The sequence below is a fragment of the Plodia interpunctella genome, chromosome 5 (assembly GCF_027563975.2).
Source record: "Plodia interpunctella isolate USDA-ARS_2022_Savannah chromosome 5, ilPloInte3.2, whole genome shotgun sequence".
NCBI classification, from domain to species: Eukaryota; Metazoa; Arthropoda; class Insecta; order Lepidoptera; family Pyralidae; genus Plodia; species Plodia interpunctella.
Window position 1 is genome coordinate 3,236,798 of NC_071298.1, and position 19,419 is coordinate 3,256,216.

General features: G+C 33.7%; 2 protein-coding genes across 2 annotated transcripts in view; one reads left to right on the plus strand and one right to left on the minus strand.

Annotated features, from left to right (window-relative positions):
- Window positions 1-15,684, plus strand: LOC128670269 (uncharacterized). Its single transcript, XM_053745804.1, has 5 exons — window positions 1-383; window positions 11,164-11,404; window positions 13,270-13,403; window positions 13,725-13,874; window positions 14,379-15,684. The coding sequence occupies exons 1-5, from the start codon at window positions 287-289 to the stop codon at window positions 14,528-14,530; spliced, it is 774 nt and encodes a 257-aa protein (XP_053601779.1). The 5' UTR covers window positions 1-286; the 3' UTR covers window positions 14,531-15,684.
- Window positions 15,677-19,419, minus strand: part of LOC128669715 (uncharacterized) — a 15,334-nt gene continuing 11,591 nt past the window's right edge. Inside the window, exons 7-12 of the mRNA XM_064435947.1 lie at window positions 18,870-19,011; window positions 18,334-18,423; window positions 17,848-17,995; window positions 17,050-17,183; window positions 16,650-16,802; window positions 15,677-16,405 (exon numbers count right to left, since the gene is read on the minus strand). Coding sequence (XP_064292017.1) covers window positions 16,257-16,405; window positions 16,650-16,802; window positions 17,050-17,183; window positions 17,848-17,995; window positions 18,334-18,423; window positions 18,870-19,011 — 816 coding nt within the window. The 3' untranslated portion in view covers window positions 15,677-16,256. The remainder of the gene's footprint in view (window positions 16,406-16,649; window positions 16,803-17,049; window positions 17,184-17,847; window positions 17,996-18,333; window positions 18,424-18,869; window positions 19,012-19,419) is intronic.

A 19,419-nucleotide genomic window follows, 5' to 3' on the forward strand; every position in this document is an offset into this window, starting at 1 on the left:
AAATGAAACGCGCGCCCGTCTCGCGGCCCTACCACGCGCCTATTGCTAACTGATATCGCCCTCCTCCGGACGCGATTCAATTCAAATTTCGAAAAAAAAAAAATTCAAACGATTTTTAAAATCTTATATTCGATTTCAACCAGCATTAAAAATTGTTGACAATAAAAATAGTGAAAAGGTTTATGTGTTTATCGAAAGTTATGGATTGTTGCAATTGAACGATTAAAGCAAACGTTTTGTATATTTTTTCGTAGCAAAAAGTATAAAAAAAGTTATTAGAACGAAAATGGCCAACAGGTGCATCGTGTCCCTCCTAGTGTTATGTCTGACAGTGATCTGTCACAATGGGCAAGCGGCTGAAAATAATATCATTCTCACAACACGTAAGTTTATATTTTTTTTATATTATATTTATTTATTCTTCTTGTTAAAGAAGAAAACAAGATTTTTCTTCTCATTTTTCTATCTCCAAGGTCAGGTGACTTTTGAGCATTGGACAGGTAATGGAGACCAAAGACTGTGGGAAAGTAATATGCGGAAGATATTGAGAGTTTTGCCCTGCAGTGGGACAAACAGCTAGGAAAAAAAAATCTTATTATTATTTGTTAACAGATTTAGAATAAGTTGCCATGATGTAATTGATTCAGAATAACCTATGTTATCAAGAACTGTATGGGTAGTAAACGCTAGGTATACCGTAATTTACTTTACTTCTTTAACTAATTATTTTATCTTTCTCTAGAAGTTAGTTTGAAAGTTAAGGTTAGCGCAGGCGCAGGCGCAGATATGACTTTAAAAAAAAAGTCCAATCAGAAAAAGCTCTAATTAACAACGGAAGACACCTAATTCATTGAAAATTCGCAGACTGCTTATAGGTTATTACCCATACTGTCATAAACCATTGCAGTCAAATAATATTGTAATATTTGACATTCATTTGGTTTTGTATATATTATGCATTATCAATTGAGACTAATCGATATTATACATATTATTAGGATAATAACCATTCCCAGTATTTCAAAAAAATTCCTTCCTAGGCTAAGTAGTAGGTAGGTTAACGCGAAAACTTCAGTCAAAAAAAAAATAAATATTAAGCCGCAGTAAGAAAACCAAGTGATTTAAAACTAGTTGCGGCCCGCGGTTTGCTCATGTAGAGTTCACTAAAGCCTTCAGCATGTTTCCATCATTATACATACATATTATCACGTCTGTTTTTTAGGCAGAGATTATATGTATACTTCCATAATATATTTGTATTTCCATCCCTATAAACTGCCAACAGGCGCGTTGATTCTTGGCGACGTTAATGTTGTAATTTCTTGATGATCACTCATGAAATATTATAAAAATACCTTTGATTATCATCACACCGGATATTTCAAGGTTATTATATTACAGAGTAATCTCCTCTGCCGTCATAATTGTCCACATTTTAGTAGGTCAGGTTTCCTCCCGGCTGTATACTAACTATTGTCAAGTTTGTGATTTTATATTTAACTCCTTATCTTTTTTTATTGTCATCATTCTGACCATGCAGAGATTTTATATACAGTTTATTTTTACATGTTATTACTTAGTTTTTTTGTCTTTGTTAAGAAAATACGGACTATATGTATTATGTGGATTTTAAAAAACTATAAATCTATTCATACCTACAACAACATAAAGTTTCGTCTAACTAATTAAGTCTGATTGTTTTTTTTTATACGAAAATTATTTATTTCTTTATTATTTTATAGTTTTTAAATATTCTTTTTAATTTATCATCGATTTGCGGCCTATCCCGTCTTCGCTCGGATAAAACATAATACATAAATTATACACCTAGCCCTTCCTCAGAAATCACACTATATAATGATAAAAGCCGCATGAAAATCCATGCAGTAGTTTTGGATCGCAAACAGATTGACAAGCAAAGGACTTTGTTTTGTAATTTAAGGAGGACATCGGCTGAGATAATTTGGACTTGGACTGGTTTTAAAAAAATTCAACCTGTTTATACTTTCTGTACCTACTCCTGGAAACTACGGAGCAAATTTTAAAGTGTATTCAGTCAGAAAATTGACAATTGCTGTTTTAAATGTCAATTTTCTTGCGTTTACAACATTAGTAAGTCATATTATTTTATGCCAAGGCTTTGGTTTTAACTGTGTGTTTGTTCCGTCGTCTGTCGAAATTGGCGAACCCATATTACAATGTGTTTGTATATGGACAAAAGATTCATATGTTTGTTTTGCCTTGTAAGTGTATTAAAATAAAGTTTTTCAGTGGAAATAATAACTTGAAACTTCAATTTTGTTTTCATAATGAACACAGTACTAAGATTTAGGTAGATACCAATTTAATGAAATGTTTTCAGTGATGCTCTTTTCGTTTTACTATTTACAGTACAACTTTCAAACAAAATTTCATACATATTTATATCAAACTTTATTTACCAAATTAACATGATACAAAAGTATTACAAATATAAAAAAAAAATCTAGAAAAAGTATTAAATTATATTTTATATATGCATAGGCATCTTGTTTGTTTGTTCGTACAACTTTATTGAATAAGTACATTAATCAAAATTATTAAAAAAAGATACATGTATACCGGCGAACTTATTTTTTATTTATTTATAAGACTTTATTGTTCCAAGTAAAAACATACTTATAAACAAATGGCGAACTTAATGCTATAAGCATTCTCTCCCAGCTAACCATTAGGAGAAACAGAGAAAAGTTGTGCGGCGCAAAAATATCTTAAACACAAATAAGTACTACCACATACTAAAATACAATAATAACTACATATATAAAATATAAATATAAATAGCAAAGCATATATACATATATATCAATATATGAATACATACAAACCAAAATAATAAAAATTATGTCCAAGAAATACAGATAAAAGCTAAACAGAGAGAAAATCAGGAGGAAAAGGAGTCCAAAAGATGAGCATGAACTCTTTTCTTGAAATAAAATTTGCTGTTTAAGATGGTAATGTCAGCGGGCAAAGCATTCCAGAGTCGTGAAGATTGGAGGGCGAAGGAATTGGCCATGAAACAGGTCCGGAAAACTTATCCCATGTAGGGATCTCTTACAGTCAACCGGCGCTGACATCTTTATCTTATCATTGATTAATTCTTAAAATAGATCGCCAAAGAGTTGGCTAGGGGTCACACCGACAATGCCAATACCTGATATGAATATTCAGTGGCAGTCTGTGGACAGTTTTTCAGCCTTGCCATGCCTTTTGTGTGTTCGTTTATTATAAAATGACCGCGTCCGACGTGATGAGAATGAGAAGTGGAAATTGGGAAACAATAACGCACTTATAGGAGCAAGTGTTCTCTTGACTATATCTGATATTTTTTGGGGTGCCAACACTGTTCAAATGAGTTTCTTTCGGCATTTTTTCTCAGCAGTGGTCGTTCCGAAATGCTATTAGTTTGTAGCTTTTTGAGAAATTACTATATAATATAAAAATTTACGTGAAAAAGTGCCTATGAAGGTCTAATTTCTGAATAAATGATTTACTTTGATTTGGGGTTTGCGCGATGCACGATTTTAGAAACTACTCCTCATTTTGTCTTAGAAGAAGCAATAGTACATGATACAGACTCAATATGACAAACCCTTTCAATTTCTTTCAGTACCATTATTAATAAAAATGTTCCATAAATGTATCCGTTAAGATCAACCCATAAAACCTGAACCCATGTTTAATGTAGACTGGAGTTGGATCTCAGTATATTTTTTCCTCTTTGATTTACATGTAGCGGAGAAGTTGCCGAGAACACGTCTCTATTCAATGCTTGCTTGAGGTGAATTAATTTGTACCTTAATTATATTATCAGATAGCCTCAATGATTGGTACATCAAGCACTTTATAACCCTGTTGATTTGAATCATTACGGATACAGGATACAGGTTACAGGAAAATATTTAACGTCCTGCTTAGAGCCACTTGCTAATAAAATTCTGAGAAATGTTTCTGCACTTTATAGCGCATTGTTTGATTGATTTCATTGTGTTAACATTTGAGTGATATTTCTAATACGAAATTATTCCAGGAATAAATTAAATTACGTCATTATGTCAATGGAAATTCATGTAGCCATCGTCGGAGTCTTTAAGTTAATTCCTATTTATTTGTGGTCGGCTCCCACAAATAATAGGATTGAACTTTAATATTTCTTCATTTACTGAACTATACATACTTCGTTTTCAGATGCAGCACAGAAGTTTTTATATTATGTTCTCTTTAGTATTGTTAACGACGCTGCAATCATTTCTTTATTTTTCTTAAAGTTCTAACGATGTATTTTTTGATCTTCTAAAGGTCATCTTGTTTTTGACTTGTTATTCTAGACTTTTATATTGTGATCTGTATCTCTGAAACCTAAACGATGAAACTAGTTTTTGAGTGTGTGAGTTTTCCGAAAAATTTTGTGGGCAAACTAATTATTTTGATGCTAATACAGCATGATTTATAAACATAAAAAATAGCTTTTATCCGTGGATTATTTTATTTAATATTGTATTAGATATAGTATATTTGTTTAAAAGTTACAACTTTTTGGAAAACTCAGACTGGACAGGAATCCAACGAAAATAAATGGATATTACATAACATTATATACTTGCAAGTATCGGTGCTTTAGCCTACGTTCCGCGGGAACTAACAATGTAAATAATTTTGTAAGGAAATTGTCACAGGTTTCTGTGGTATCGCTTTTCCGAGTAGACTGTACAGGTTTGGACATAAACTAAACAAAGACACATTTGTTTTATCGTCTGGTTATATTGGGCATGCGCACATAATGGTCGATTGTCTCGGAGGAGTTCAACGCTTTTATGGTTTTGCAGGAAAACAAGACACACATAGCTAGCCTTCAAACCAGAGTCAATAAGACGTTTTTCTTTTGTGTCAATAACTAGTTTTCAAGAGTTGTCGATTATTTGGACAACTTGTTTTTGGAAATTCAAATAACATTGGTCCAATGTCGTTGTTTTCTTAAAAATATTAAAGACCAAACCAAAGATTTTTAGTTTTATTCGCTCGGTATCATTACAAACCTCGGAATATTGGCAGAAAATTTTCACTTCAAATAAGCAGATACTTACTTTTCTATTTACTGTCTGTCTCTTTGTAGTATCTCTATGTATAACTCTCTCTCTCTCTCTCATCTGAACGTTTTCCCGGTTCCTTTCTCAGTCGTTGAGCGTCGGAGCCCATGTACATAAACTTTTAAATAAATAAATTAGATTCTTACTCTGACGATGAAACTAGAAAACTCAGATGAGACAGAGAGAGAGCGAACGAACGATCCTTTAGATGCGAACGATCGACAATGTGATGCAATAATATATAGGTAAAATAATAAGCAACAAATTAGTGAATAAGTAATAATATTATCGTCAACCCTAATTTAAATTCATTTGTTCTGACAATTGACACTTTTGAAAGGCGATTGAAATTAAAACACCCGCCCTGAGAGCACGAGAGCATGCCGACACCTTGACATCATCTTTAGTCGTTTGCGACACAGTTGCGACATCTCACTAGTTGGCTCACGACTGTGCCCCGAAATTAGTTTCTGGATGGACTAATTAGTAACATAATAGTTTTAAGGTCGCAATTTGTTAGACTAGGTTGTGAATATTTCAAGAATCATCCACTTCTCCGATACACAAATGAGATGATTCTTCTTTGCTCTTATATCATTCACTTTCATTTAGTCAATTATCAATTTTCATGGTTTTGATAATAATTTGGGATATGAGTTCTATAGATCATATCTAGTAGTATAATATAGCGGACTCCGAGCACCGACGCTCAGGTCAGGGAGACTTAAGTTAATAATATTTATTACATGAAGTATACACTATTTTTCTCAATTTATATGGTTTTTATAATTTCATTTTTATTTCCACTTGTATCAAAATAAATAGGCTTTCGCCTCGCTTCGATTAGCTTGTTCAATCATCATACAAACTAGATCCTCAGCTTATTATATTAATATAGATATAAAAACACTACATGAACAAGTAGTACAAGCAGTTACCACGGGTCTCAGGCGCAACTTCGAGGCGTTGGCTATGCAACTCCGTGTCGGATGTTTTATTGCAAAACTGTTATGCAGACGTTACGACTTACGTTATTAGAACTGCTTTGTTATAAATGAATCACGCGTTAAGGTCGATGGCAGCCTAAACAGAATCAGCAAAATTCTCCTGAAAACATAATTAAGGAAGTCTTTTAAGTACAGCGCTGATAGATTTAAAATATATAATTAAATGAATACAAACCCCATGAGTAAGACAGATTAAACAAATACTAAAATAAAACTTGATTTTGTATACTTTTGTAGTGGTTCGTTCAATGACTTAGTAGTATTTGGTTGAAATTTCTAAATTCCGTTGTTTTTTTATTGTTTTCAGTATTTCCTTTCACGTAAACTTAGTCATTGTGACTCTGCTCCATATTTCATTCATCGCGTTTCTCATGTCTGTCTGACCATCTAATATTTTTTACGTATACTTCTCGACACAAAAATAGATAAGTCTATTATGAAGACTATAATTTATTAACAAAAAGTTTGGGATTCATTAGTTCCAGCTGAACTCAAGAAATAATTACGAATCGATCTAATAAAACGCAATACTAGTGCAACGGGTGCGTACCTGTATTTCCGACTTTATAAATTTTTGTTAACGCTTTGGGATTCCCGTGGTAAATTCTGGATAAATTGCACTATACATATATCATGTTCATATGTAATTTTCGAAATCTGTCCAGCCGTTTAGGTGTGAAAGTGTAAAAGGGAGATGGAAAGATAGAAATCATTTATAATATGATGTATGGATTTTAATTGCTTAATTGAGAGAGACAATACTATTTTGTCATGTTATCTTTTGTGCTATAATAAAACACAAAATAAATAATATAATTTTGATGAAAAATTAAAATATTTCATTTCTATAATATTTCAACCAGCAATATACTTCGTAATGAACCGATGAATCATTCTCTTGATGAAGATACATTCCTGCCTTCAGTCTTACCACACTGTGAGCAATATAAATGAGTTTTACGAAAGATGAGATCGTCTACATAGCTAGGTTTCCCTAATAGTGAGTTTCGTAAAGTAGAAAGTGGTCCGCAAGCAATAAGATGAAGCAAGTGAGCAAATTGAATAGATACATGCGCGTCAGATCGACGCCGAAAAATTGATTTACAATAATTTTGTTGTAACATCTTGGATACCATCTAAGAAACGGAATCTTTGGTTCCATAGTAAATTTTAAGTCTGTCTATTTTTTGTGTAGTCTCCACGCTTCCAGGTGGAAGCGCTGTTATGATTAGGTTTATTTACTAACATAATAATTGAAAATTTATTATTTACTTATGATTTATCGACTTTATTTTCATATTTCTAAAATAGAAATACCTAGAAATGAATCTTTAATTTTCAAAATGGCTTATCCTTCCAAAATTTAATTTTGTCTTCTTCGTGTCTATCGAATTTTAAAATAATGTACTTGAATTCATTCATCATATTATATTTTTGGAAATACCTATGTATGATTGAACTCACAGATAGACATACAGATTTATCTGTATGGAGTTCAATCTAAATATCAAACTTAATTGATACATACATTTCCAATCTGTGTCACAATTTTCATAAACTTTTGGATTGATTGAAAAGTTCTCACGATAAGTTTCAAAATGTGATTTTCCCAAAACGTTAGGCTTAATTGTTTTGTCACAGCCCTGAGAAACGTTTTTATGTATAGATTATATTAAACATAGCGCAGGTATTGCTCCATTTTCCTTTTGTGTATCTTTTTCTGCAGCTGGCAAGAGTAATGTATGGGAATGAAATTGTGACATTTTACAAGGGTTGACTCGTATCTATGTTTCGTACTATTAGCTTATTCTGAGAGGTGAAAAAAAGTGTTTCAATGCTAGGCAATGGGATAAGCTGATGCATGAAGATCGTTGGGTCTTTACCCAACCGTTTATTTAAAACTTATTGCACAATATTATAAAAAAATATATTGATATTTTACGAATATCCGAATTGCGCCATTTTTTACCCGGCAAAATCGCCTATTTAATAAGATAATAAAAATAATATTGCAGTTAAACAGTTTTTAAAACTAAAAAAGAGCGAAATAAAAAAACAGACAGACATTTTTTACTGCTTTATTATATGTAATATAATAGGTAACATGTATTGACTTACAAATAAATACACCACAACTGAAATTTCTTTTAAAATCTTTGATCATCCGCATAAATAATATCTCCGATTTCATTAACAAGCGCAAGAGAACGTTGAACTTGAACGAGTGGTAAAATCGAGTTCTTGCACAAGGTCACCGGTGATGTAACGCTTATACAACGATGCAATAGCCGCCAGCGCGACACATAAACCCACTTTACAGACTTTAGCTGATTTACGCACTTTTAAATCGTATGTATTCATGCAACATATTAGGCCAAAAGTTGAATTTGAAGCGGTGGTCTAAGTTGAGACCATTCGCCTGTGGTCGAAAAGTTCGAATGCTGCTCGAGCCACATAAGTTTGTATACCAATTTGACTCATGTACTTATAGACCACTTGCTTCCGGTGAAGGAATACCTATCATTTCATTTCTGAATATGATACTGTAATTGAATAGAGTTTGCTTTACTTTATTTACTGAATTTAACTAAATCCACAGTTACTCATGTAGAGTTTTATTTTAACCATGTATAAGACAAAAAATATCATGTGTAGCTTACTTTGAAACGAATTCGTATTTTCTTTTGGTATACGACATTTGCTCTGTATGGGACATGGCTACTACACCACCCGTCGGCACCAGGTCGCTTCTCTCAATACCTCTCTTGTCATTTTTGCGAGTAACGCCCTAAGCTGAGGTTCGTCCCCACCTGAGAGCCCTTTGCGCTGTTACTGTTTCGGCTGTACGGTCCTTGCGACTGTCGCCATATTTCCTCCGGTTAAGGTCGATATAGCCGAACCACATGCAAGTAGGCTTCGATATACCTACTACCTATATAATGGGACATAGCTAGACAATAATCTGAATCGCTTTTTCCAACTCATGAATATTACGTACTTAGCAAAAACATTTTTAGGAATCATTTGATGTTAATGGTCAATCAGAGTCCTTTAAGTTTAACCTTTGAACAGTTATATAACTTCTTATTTGTTATTACATACCACATCAACGGATCTTGTACAATATTAGTTTAGTACTCTGGTTACGGATGATAAATTATTTGATTAAATAGTGATTAACCAATAAAGGATTATTACACAAGTTGGATTGAAAAACTCAATAGCACTTAGAGTATGCTAATTTCAAAGTAATATCACACAAGTAAACATTTAATTTTGTCGTCATCGCACGGCAGCAGTCACGTCAGTATAAAATGCCCAAATGTAAATACTACATACATTTGGGTGTTATATATTAAAAACATTATTGAAAAGAGCAACACTGTTTATATAAGTTTATTTTGGCATTTCTTCTTAGCAGTGATCGTTCCGAAATGCCAGTAGTTTGTAACTTTTTCAGTAATACTGCAGGTCCTAATAATTAAATTTTTATTAATTAAAGGTAATTTAAAAAAAAATAAAAGTGGTAATTATTTTGTTATTATGCAAAAAATTAAAGAATAAAGAAATTCTAGAAACGATTCCCTCTTTTAATATAGGTATCCAAGGTAGATTTGTTTAATGATTTATGGATGAACGTATCCTAACATTTTTTACTTATTTGAGGAATTAAAAGCACTCGATTTGAGGTCCCTTACCAACTCTACCATTCACTTTTGGGTTTTCGTACTCGTATGTATATACACAAAGAAGTCCCTCGATGCGTCTTTCCGTCTGTCAATCTGTCTCAAAAACTGCCGCTCGAATTTATGTACGATGTTCCAGATAGATTAAACTTTCGTCGCTACTCATCTGTATTTTTTAAAAGTATTCTTATTATATGTATGTGAAATAAGACAAGCCTAAAGGCACTTTCTTTTAATTTCCTCGGTCATTCACTTTGCGTCACCTTGTGCTCGCTGACCGCATTTGCTCAATATGCAATGCACTTACTAATGTTATATAATGTAACGCATTTCATGTTGATGTCTCAATGCCATTTCAAGATATATCAATATTTAGAACATAATTTGGTAGAAATATTCTGAATCTAGACAATTTTTGGATGTAATAGATTATGTAATATATTGAAATTAAACAATATGACGCAAAATCACCATTTTATTGCTTACAATTAGAATATTTTAACAATATTTTTTTCCTCACCTCTTGTTTCTAATCTTTCTTTTGAAACTTTTATTAAGAAACCTTAAACCTAAAACCTCACTTTGTTAAAAATATAACATATGTTCTTTTGTTTTGTTTCTTTTTGCTTTTGTGATGGAATAATAATATTCATTATGTCATCGAGTGGCTAGGTTGTGGTAAGAATATATTTATCACCCAATTGTAGTAGTTGTAGATTTGCCATCTACACGCAAAGAAGAAGAAGAATGAAATAGGTACTTACATAAACACAAATACTATGTAATGCCTTCTTCAATGTATGTTCTCGCAGTGGTTTGCCTCAGTACCATGATCTTCAATTGTTCACATAACACGACCTGTGTAACAATTTTGCAATATGTATATTGTTACAGCACCCACTGTATTATGTTAAGATTGAAACTTCCGTGTCAAGGACAACATCATTTCTCTTCTCCTGATTCTTCAAATTGACTATAATTTTATGCTAGAATGTAAAGACACAACATGTGTTTTGAAACTTCACGGTAACCTCACGTGTGTGTATAATGTTTTGTCACACTTTTATTACAGTGTAAAATTTGAATGAACAAAATCTGTAACTAATCAGAAGATTTTTCTTGGTGCTCTTCATTATTACTAGCATAAAAAGCAAAGCTTCCTTGTATTCAAGGAATATTAAGTTCAAACTTATACGACTTGATTAAAAAAATCGGTGAAAATTTTGGTCTTTTAAAAAACTTTATGATTTGAAGCCTTTAAAATAAATGTATTTTTGTGACTCTTTTAGTTTCTCCAGTTTCATGTGAGAACTCAAACTCAACTTGTATATTCCTCTATTCCAGCGGAGTACATCCAGCCATGCAGTCGGAGCGACCCTCAACTGGACAGCTGCATCAAGAACTCCTTCAACCACCTCCGTCCATATCTAGCCAAGGGTTTGATAGACATCGGCATCCCGCCTATGGAGCCTCTGCTCATTGACAGGCTGGTGATGGAGAATGATGCTGGACCAGTGAGAGTCACTGCTGCATTCAGTAATATCACAGTCATTGGACCTAGTAACTATACTGTCACTAAAATTAGGTAAGTTTATATCATAATAATATATCGTTATCTGAAATCCCACACGTAGGTTCATTAAATAATTAACATTAAAATGAAGCCCATTGGCCTTAAACTGTTAGAACTTCTTTCCGATGAATGTTCTGTGAAAGTCTGTCTTCTGTGACCCTTTCACATCTAAACCGCTGAGCCGATTTGGTTGAGAAAGAGATTAATGATATCTACCTACTATTATTGCTAGATGCAAATAAGTTTTTAACCTGGTTCACACCCTAATAAGATGTAAAATTTATTTATAAGCTCAATTATTTACATAACGTATTATAATTAATACGTTATTGTGAGCGTAATCGCTCACAATTAATTTATATTATAATTTTAAAATCTCAGTAATAATGATGACAAAAAATAAAATAATATTTTGGAGCTTCCTTTCTATATTCCACAACTGGACTGACCGATTTCCTAATATTGTTGTAATGTTAGAACAGTTTACTAAGTGGTAGCTAAGCGATGTTCATATTGGTATTGTACAAAAAAATATCACTATAAACCGAAGTGCAATTTAAATATTCGTTGCATTTTATTTATCTACAAATGTATCATATGGTCTACTTTTTGAGGTTTGTCTCTAAAACCAGTCGTCTATTCTTAAGTTACAGTTCTTTTTCTCCAATTGTGTGGTAATAATAGATTGCATGTACCTAAATCTACCTATTTTACCCCCAAACTCTCAAGGGATTGGAGCTTCGTAAAGAAGCAACAAATGAACACTACTAGTTACAAGTTTCTGAATATCCTCGCTCATTTGCTCGTACATTTCACTAGACCATTGTGAGCGTATTGTTAATAAAGATTGCAAGTAATCTTAAGTTGAAGTTTGTGGTTCGTTAGCCAACAGCAGAGGCGTACGTATCTTACGACACGATCGAGTGACAAACAATTGCAAAAGTATGACTTGGCACCACACTCAAAATGAGTGGGGCATATTTTTTATACTCTGTATAAAATCATGGGTACTGTACGTATTTTAAATGTGTGTTTCTGTCTGTTGTAGTTAGGACTTTTCTCCCTATGCCCTGAATGTACTTTTAATCCCTGTTTATAAAATTCCCTTTCATTGAGGTGATACTTTTATAAATTTCTTGTATTTAACTAAGAAGTTAAAGCTAAAATACTGAGCGTAAAAAGCTGAAATTTAGTATGTATATTCCTTGCTAAGGGAACACTAACAGAGGATGTCCAGAAATTCCCACGGGTACGATAATGTACAAAGGTCGGGAAAATAAGCTTATTATAATTGATTTTAAAATTTCAAAATATAATATTGCATGCATACCAATGTATTATTCAGATCTTGTTCATCACGTTAGTGATAACACACATGTAAGGTTATGCGAGGTTAAGGTTCACTCCAGAAAGTAAATTACGAATATTATCTTCCTATTTTTACGTTACGCCATAACACTTGTACAACTTTCCCCAATAATCGTTTAACGAAATATCAATATGCATTAGATGTAGTTTTTACCCGTGTTTCTAAAAAATAATATTACCTTTGTTATTGAGTTTTTGGGGAAAGTTGTGAAGTTTGGCCTTCAAAGGTTACTATGAAGAGAGTGCATTTATGTATTTTGTCCGTACCTGGTGCCGTGAAGAAACTGCCACATAGAAATTTAAAGAATGCGATTCTCGTATAGATAGATAAATCACTTATTTATTACAACATTTACAGATAATACATAAGTTGTAGCATAGCAATTTATGAATGGAGCGCACAGGCGGACTTATTGCAAATTCCATGTCTTCCAGCCAATGTATGTTGAGGTGTTTTGAGAACAAAAAAACTGCCCTTTTGGCGTCAGAAAACCATGATCGCTTTTCAGGTCGGACTTGAAGAAGTTAAGGATCGACATGGGGCTGATCCTGCCGCGGATCGAGATCACGGGCCGCTACGAGGTCTCCGGACAGGTGCTGCTGTTTCCGGTGCGCTCGCAGGGAGACTTCTGGGCAGCGTTCAGTGAGTACAATGTTACTTTTCAAAGGGTAAAATGGGACCTAAGACTCGTCTGTTCGACCATCTATATGCATGTTACCATAACCAAGCTGTATCATATGAACTACGATAGTTAAAACAGTTAAAATATTCAAAGATGATGTATTTCTGTTGTCGATGTACTTAACAACAGAATATAATAATTATTTAAACGGGCATCCATACAACAGATATATACGAGATTTTTTTTTCGTTTTCATAGATAATAATGGTACGGAATCCTTCGTTATTTTGAATCTAAAAATAATAATCACACTGTTAATCCTGAATGTTTAACTTTTCCAGTCGACGTGGTGGCAATCGCCAAAATCTTTGGCAAGGAATTCGAAAAGGACAACATCAAGTACATGACCGCTGATAGGCTGCTGGTTGACTTCAAGCTCAGAAACTCCAGGTTCAGGGTTCGAGACACCATCAACTATGGAAGCGTCATTGGTGAGGACACTTTTTAAAGTTTTTTTAGACAAATACTATGAAAGTACAATACTAGTCCAATATTTCTGCGTGGAAATCTAAACTAATGGAATGTGAAGGCCAAGGCTAAGTTTATATTCTTATAAACCCTAAAAAAATAAGCTTGTTTCATAACTATGAAACAAGCTTATTTTTTTAGGGTTTTTTCCCCAGACAGCTGTCTAGGAAAACCAAACGGAACGCACGCCTGCATCGTAAATATTTAATTGCTAGTTTTGTTTTAATCGGAGGATTGATTCTGTTCTACCCACAGATTTAAACATGTTTTAATATCTATGGTTCTACCAATAAACTTAGATATTATTGGCAAAATACTACTTACTTTGCGTTTTTCTGCGCAGATTAATGTTACCTTCAATAAATCGACAGTCATTTAAATTAGTTGTCACGGCAACATTCTGGGATCTGCTGGTTTAATGGGATAAGCTTTAACCACAATTAACCTATAATACGTTTCAATTCTAGGTGAAGCCATGAACCAGTTCCTCAACAACAACGCAGCAGAGATCATCGAGGAGATGCGGCCTGCAGCAGCCGTGTCCATTTCCAAGCACTTCAAGGCGTTCCTCAACGCTGCCTTCGAGAGAGTCCCCATGGACCTGTGGCTGAAGCCATAGACCAGTGATTGAAAGACTTAAAGTCATAGCACACTTTACCGCGTTGCTCTCATTCGGCAAGATGACGTTTAGTGAAAAGTGGGCTTACTTTACATTGATAAGACGAGAGCTGACAGCAAGCAGTCAATTTAAGCGAGCAGTTAACTTATTTAAGGGTGCGGGCGTTTTTGTGAACGTCCTCTTACCAGGAGGTGGTGAGGTAGATGTGTGATATGACTTTTACACTAGTTTTATAATGAACGTTACCTGATTACAGACCAAGCCATAAACAGAATTACAATAATTGTTTTTTAGATGGCGCTGAAAGCGTCAATTTGCAAAATGGTATTTGGTTCTCATGAAATTACTATCTAAAATGTATTTTCTTAAATCGATCAAAGCCACCTGATATATGCATATCATCGTCCTTAACTTCACTTGTGTTGGCCAGTAAAATGTCGTAGGTAATAATAATTGTGTAAATTCTCAAGTGTTTTGCATTGTAGCCATAGCTGAACTTATGACATAACTTAATAATATTATTTCGGAATCTAGTTACAAAGAGAATTAATTACAATTGATCCTATAACAACTGAAGAATTTCGTTCAATTTATTTAAGTGATTTAAGATTTAAGACTGGCGTGTTTGGAGTATTCAATGCATTATATATTTTGTAGGAGGTATATACGTACCTAAGTAGATTTTGCGTTCAATACATATTGTTAAGTTGGGTTCCTCATAAAAGTAATACTAATTCCATTTAAATATTAATTGAAATTCTTCAGGAGTTCAATCGGGATCTTAAGAAACTTGTTATAGTTAGACATTTGTCAATAGTAATAACGTAATAGCGATTGCAGGTTACAAATCGTCTACAGATAAATGACAACTGACATAATAAAATGATATTAAAATCTCTACACAATGATAATGAAAAAATAACATCCAATTTATTTTACCTATATAAAGATATCATTTTTTAAAAACATTTCTGGGCATGTGTTGTACTGCGCTATAATAAGTTTTATTTATTTAAGTAGTAACCAAATTAGCTGTAAGTTTGTAAGTACATAACTTAATCTCAGTGTATTGTGCACTATATAAAAGAATGTGATCATAAAGTATAGTTGTAAAGATAAGTATTTTTATGTGAATAAAAAAATATGTATTTAAACGTATTTTAATGTATTTCATAATATTTAATTAACAAACGCTTTTAAAAAGAATAAATACTTAACCTACTTAATGTCGATACCTACACATAAATTAGATATGATACACATCAAGTTTGAACTTCATTTGCGTCATCAAATGCATTTGTGTCGAAAACCAAGCTGCTGTAAGCACTTTATGAGTAATACTTATTTCTTTAATTATTTCATTGGATCGTCAAAAATCTAAAATCTTGTGCTGTAAAGATTTATGTAAATTTGTATCATTTACATCGATTCTTTACAAGACGGTGAAAAGCAGAAGAAATAAATTTGCAAAACAATAGAACTATTTTGATGTGATGCCACAAAAGTTAACTTAACACCTTTCCCTCTCACCCTATAGTATGTGGTGTGTTCTATAGCAGAACCTTATGAGACTCAAAAGTAACCAGAAGTTGCAGGCAGTTTCAGTATAGTTGCGTTTCATCACCTGTGTTTGGCCCTAGATTTCCATTAAACTATAGAGAGACAGATTCCTTGCCTTCTCTTCTGTCAATCAAATCAATGGTCTTTTCCATACATCGCCTGTTCTCTATTGAAGTATATCATCAGCGTTCAAAGTGGCGAAGGCGTGGTCTGCCAAAGGCTTCAGGAAGTCTCTCAGAGCCTCTTCCATTGGTGCTTTCAATTCCTCAGCCAACTTCTGCCAGTTCTCGTTCAAAAATGAATTCATCGTATTACCTGAAATTATAAAGTTTTATAAGAATGTTTATTTCTCAAATATTTAGGTTTAGGTTTTGATATCCTAATTCCTGTATCTTGTATGATATTAAAATTTTGTACGATATTAAAATTGCGGAAGTCTGTTTGTTACTTCATCACTCAATCTTCAGAAAAAACTTTGGAAAAATTATCCCGAAAAAAGAACTGGTTCCGTTCAAAAATCACGTGAGCAAATTCTCGGGCAAAAGTAAGTATACTTTACCCAGTTCGTCATCGCCTCCAAAAAGATTCTGCAATTGCATGGAAGCGTATCCAAGGTGGAACTTCACGTGGAGGTCTTCGCACGACAGAGCGTCCACGTCATTCAAGCGCCGTGCTCTGCCCAAGCTTATGGTCACGATTGCATCTATATCTCCTGAAATAAATTACAAAGGTCCCCTCGTTATGACCCAGTGGGAAGACTCCCAAATGGTGTCTATGCGTGCCAATGATCCAGTAGGATGAAGGATGCAGAAAATATTACGAAATAGAAGAAAATGTATGTAAGCAGACTGATGAAAAACCGGAAGACGATCAGATGAAAGAGAATATTAAAAACATCTTTGTAAATATCGAGGCAATTCGAACTGGTTTATATTTGTGGCACAGTATTTAAGTCTTACCGTATTTTGCGGAAAATTTTCCATCTCCCTTGATCGGCAGCATCAGTAAGTTTCCTGACAGTTCATAATTACCCTTCATTCGTAATTCCGGGATATAAATATTGGCGACTACTTTGTGCTCATCCGAATATACTCTGAAAAAAATAAGAATATAAATAATGAACTCTATTGTGTAAAGAGGTTGAGAACTTTCGCCTCATGTTCACCACATGAGGCGAAAGTTTCTCATATAGGTATATCGATTTATTATTTATGACTAATAGAATCTTGCACATGTTAAATAGCCTGTGTAATACCTGAGTCAACAACAACCCAAAACATTTTATTTATTAGCTAATCTACTTTGAACTTTGATAATGTCATAATATGTCTTCAGAAGCAAGAATTGCTGTAAACTTTTACATATTTCAACATCAATAAAAGTCTTGACATATGCTTCTCTTGTACATGTACGTGATAAGAAAGAAGAATCTATGAAAAAATTACACTAAGAGTGGGTTGCAACTGTCAACTTTGACGTTAACTTTAACTCGCGTCGCCAACATTGTGTTGTTGTTCCCACCCTAGATTAAGACCATTCATCATTTAATTCTATGTCGTATGAGGCGTCTAAGGTATAGCCTAGGCTGCTAATTGGCAATAAAAGCATTCCCAAGATTAATGTTGGACAGGCGACCGTTTGTGGAATAACAGACGAATCTTCAACATTTCAAGGTTATTTTTGCGCCTAACCTGAGGCTTGCGGCGTCACAGCTTCGAACGCAACAGGAACATGCGGAGAGTCCTATGCACACTCACTTGACGTCCTTGATCCTCATAGTGGAGGGGCCTCGCACAGTGACATCGGTGTAGGAGGACCACACGGAGATGGGGCCTGACGACTGTTGGACAGACAGAGACGGCACTACCAGCGGCTCACTGGGAGGGATACCGTACTCTGGCACGCCTGAAACATAGAGGAAACTATATAACGTTAGTTATACCTATATATAATACTAGCGGCCCGTTCCTGGCTTCGAGACGAAGACTATATTTTGTAATGTAAGCATAATCTGTTAAAATATTTTTTTAATTTTCGATAAAAAATAAAAGAAATTAATAAAATTGTGAGGTGGCGCTAGTGTGCGGAGAAAAAGTGCTTTAAAAAGACAAAAGGAGTAACTATGTAGATATTTCTCATCTCCATAATTCATGATGAAAAATAAATAATATGCTGGTCGGAATGAATATGTTAAATTCCTTGAGCTTGAACTACAATTTTTAATGAGATGATCGTAAGCATACCTGTGGCCAATTTAGGGATGTAGGCATTGAGTGCGTCTCGTAAACACCGACCAAGGGCTCTGTCCTCTCTAGGGCAAACAAACCCGCCAACTAAAACGAAATAATTTTAATTTGAAACCTTAACGAATTTACATGTCCTAATTACGTAACATGTTATTAAAATAAAAATAAATAAAATGTGTGAATTTTCATAATTTATAAAATAAAACTTTTTATCTTTCTCTCTCTCTCATCTTAACATATTTCTGTATTAAATCGGGACTGTGACGCCACGAGAAATTAAGAAATAAACCTCAAATTTTTGAATAATCGGCTGGAATTTTATACCGGTCGCTTGCCTGACGTCAATCCTCCTATGATGCCTGTCAATTTCCAGGGCTATGTCCGACGGCAACTAAGCACCTCATCTACGGGAGATTGAAGTTCTACGGGAGATTGATTGAAGTTCTATTCTACAGCGGGACCAAACGCCAAACAAACTATGCTTGATTAGCATAGAATATTTGGCGTTTGGTCGTAGACGTCCAAAAACTTACAGTTGATGAAACTCTTTCCGACTCCCGCGCAGACCGCGTGCACTGAAGCGAGCAGAAATAATAATTTCCACATTTTACTAATTACTAACAAATGAAGGCTTCTTTGCCAAGTTTTAGTATAAATATGATTCAGGACGTGACGATAGAGCGATGGTAATCATCAGATCAACTTATCAGATAATCTACAACGAGCAGTTGCAAAACAAAACATTTCTTATGTGTAAAAAATATCACGAAAGAATAATTTATCTCACAATTATTATGTTAAATATTATAAATGCAAAGTTTATGTACTTATTACTCAATCTGGTTTCACTGTTCTTATAAAATTTGGCACTTGGGTAAAATATGACCTGGATTAACTCTGTACCTTACCACTATATTTTCAGGGCCCTATTTGACTAGGTAAAAAAATTGACACCTAAAGGTATTTAAATAATCAAATACAATAATTAGATGTCACTTTACTTGTTCAGATTATTTTTTATGTAATTTACTATTTTTTGGTTCTCATTAAAATACATTAGGAATGCAATCATGACGTCATAGC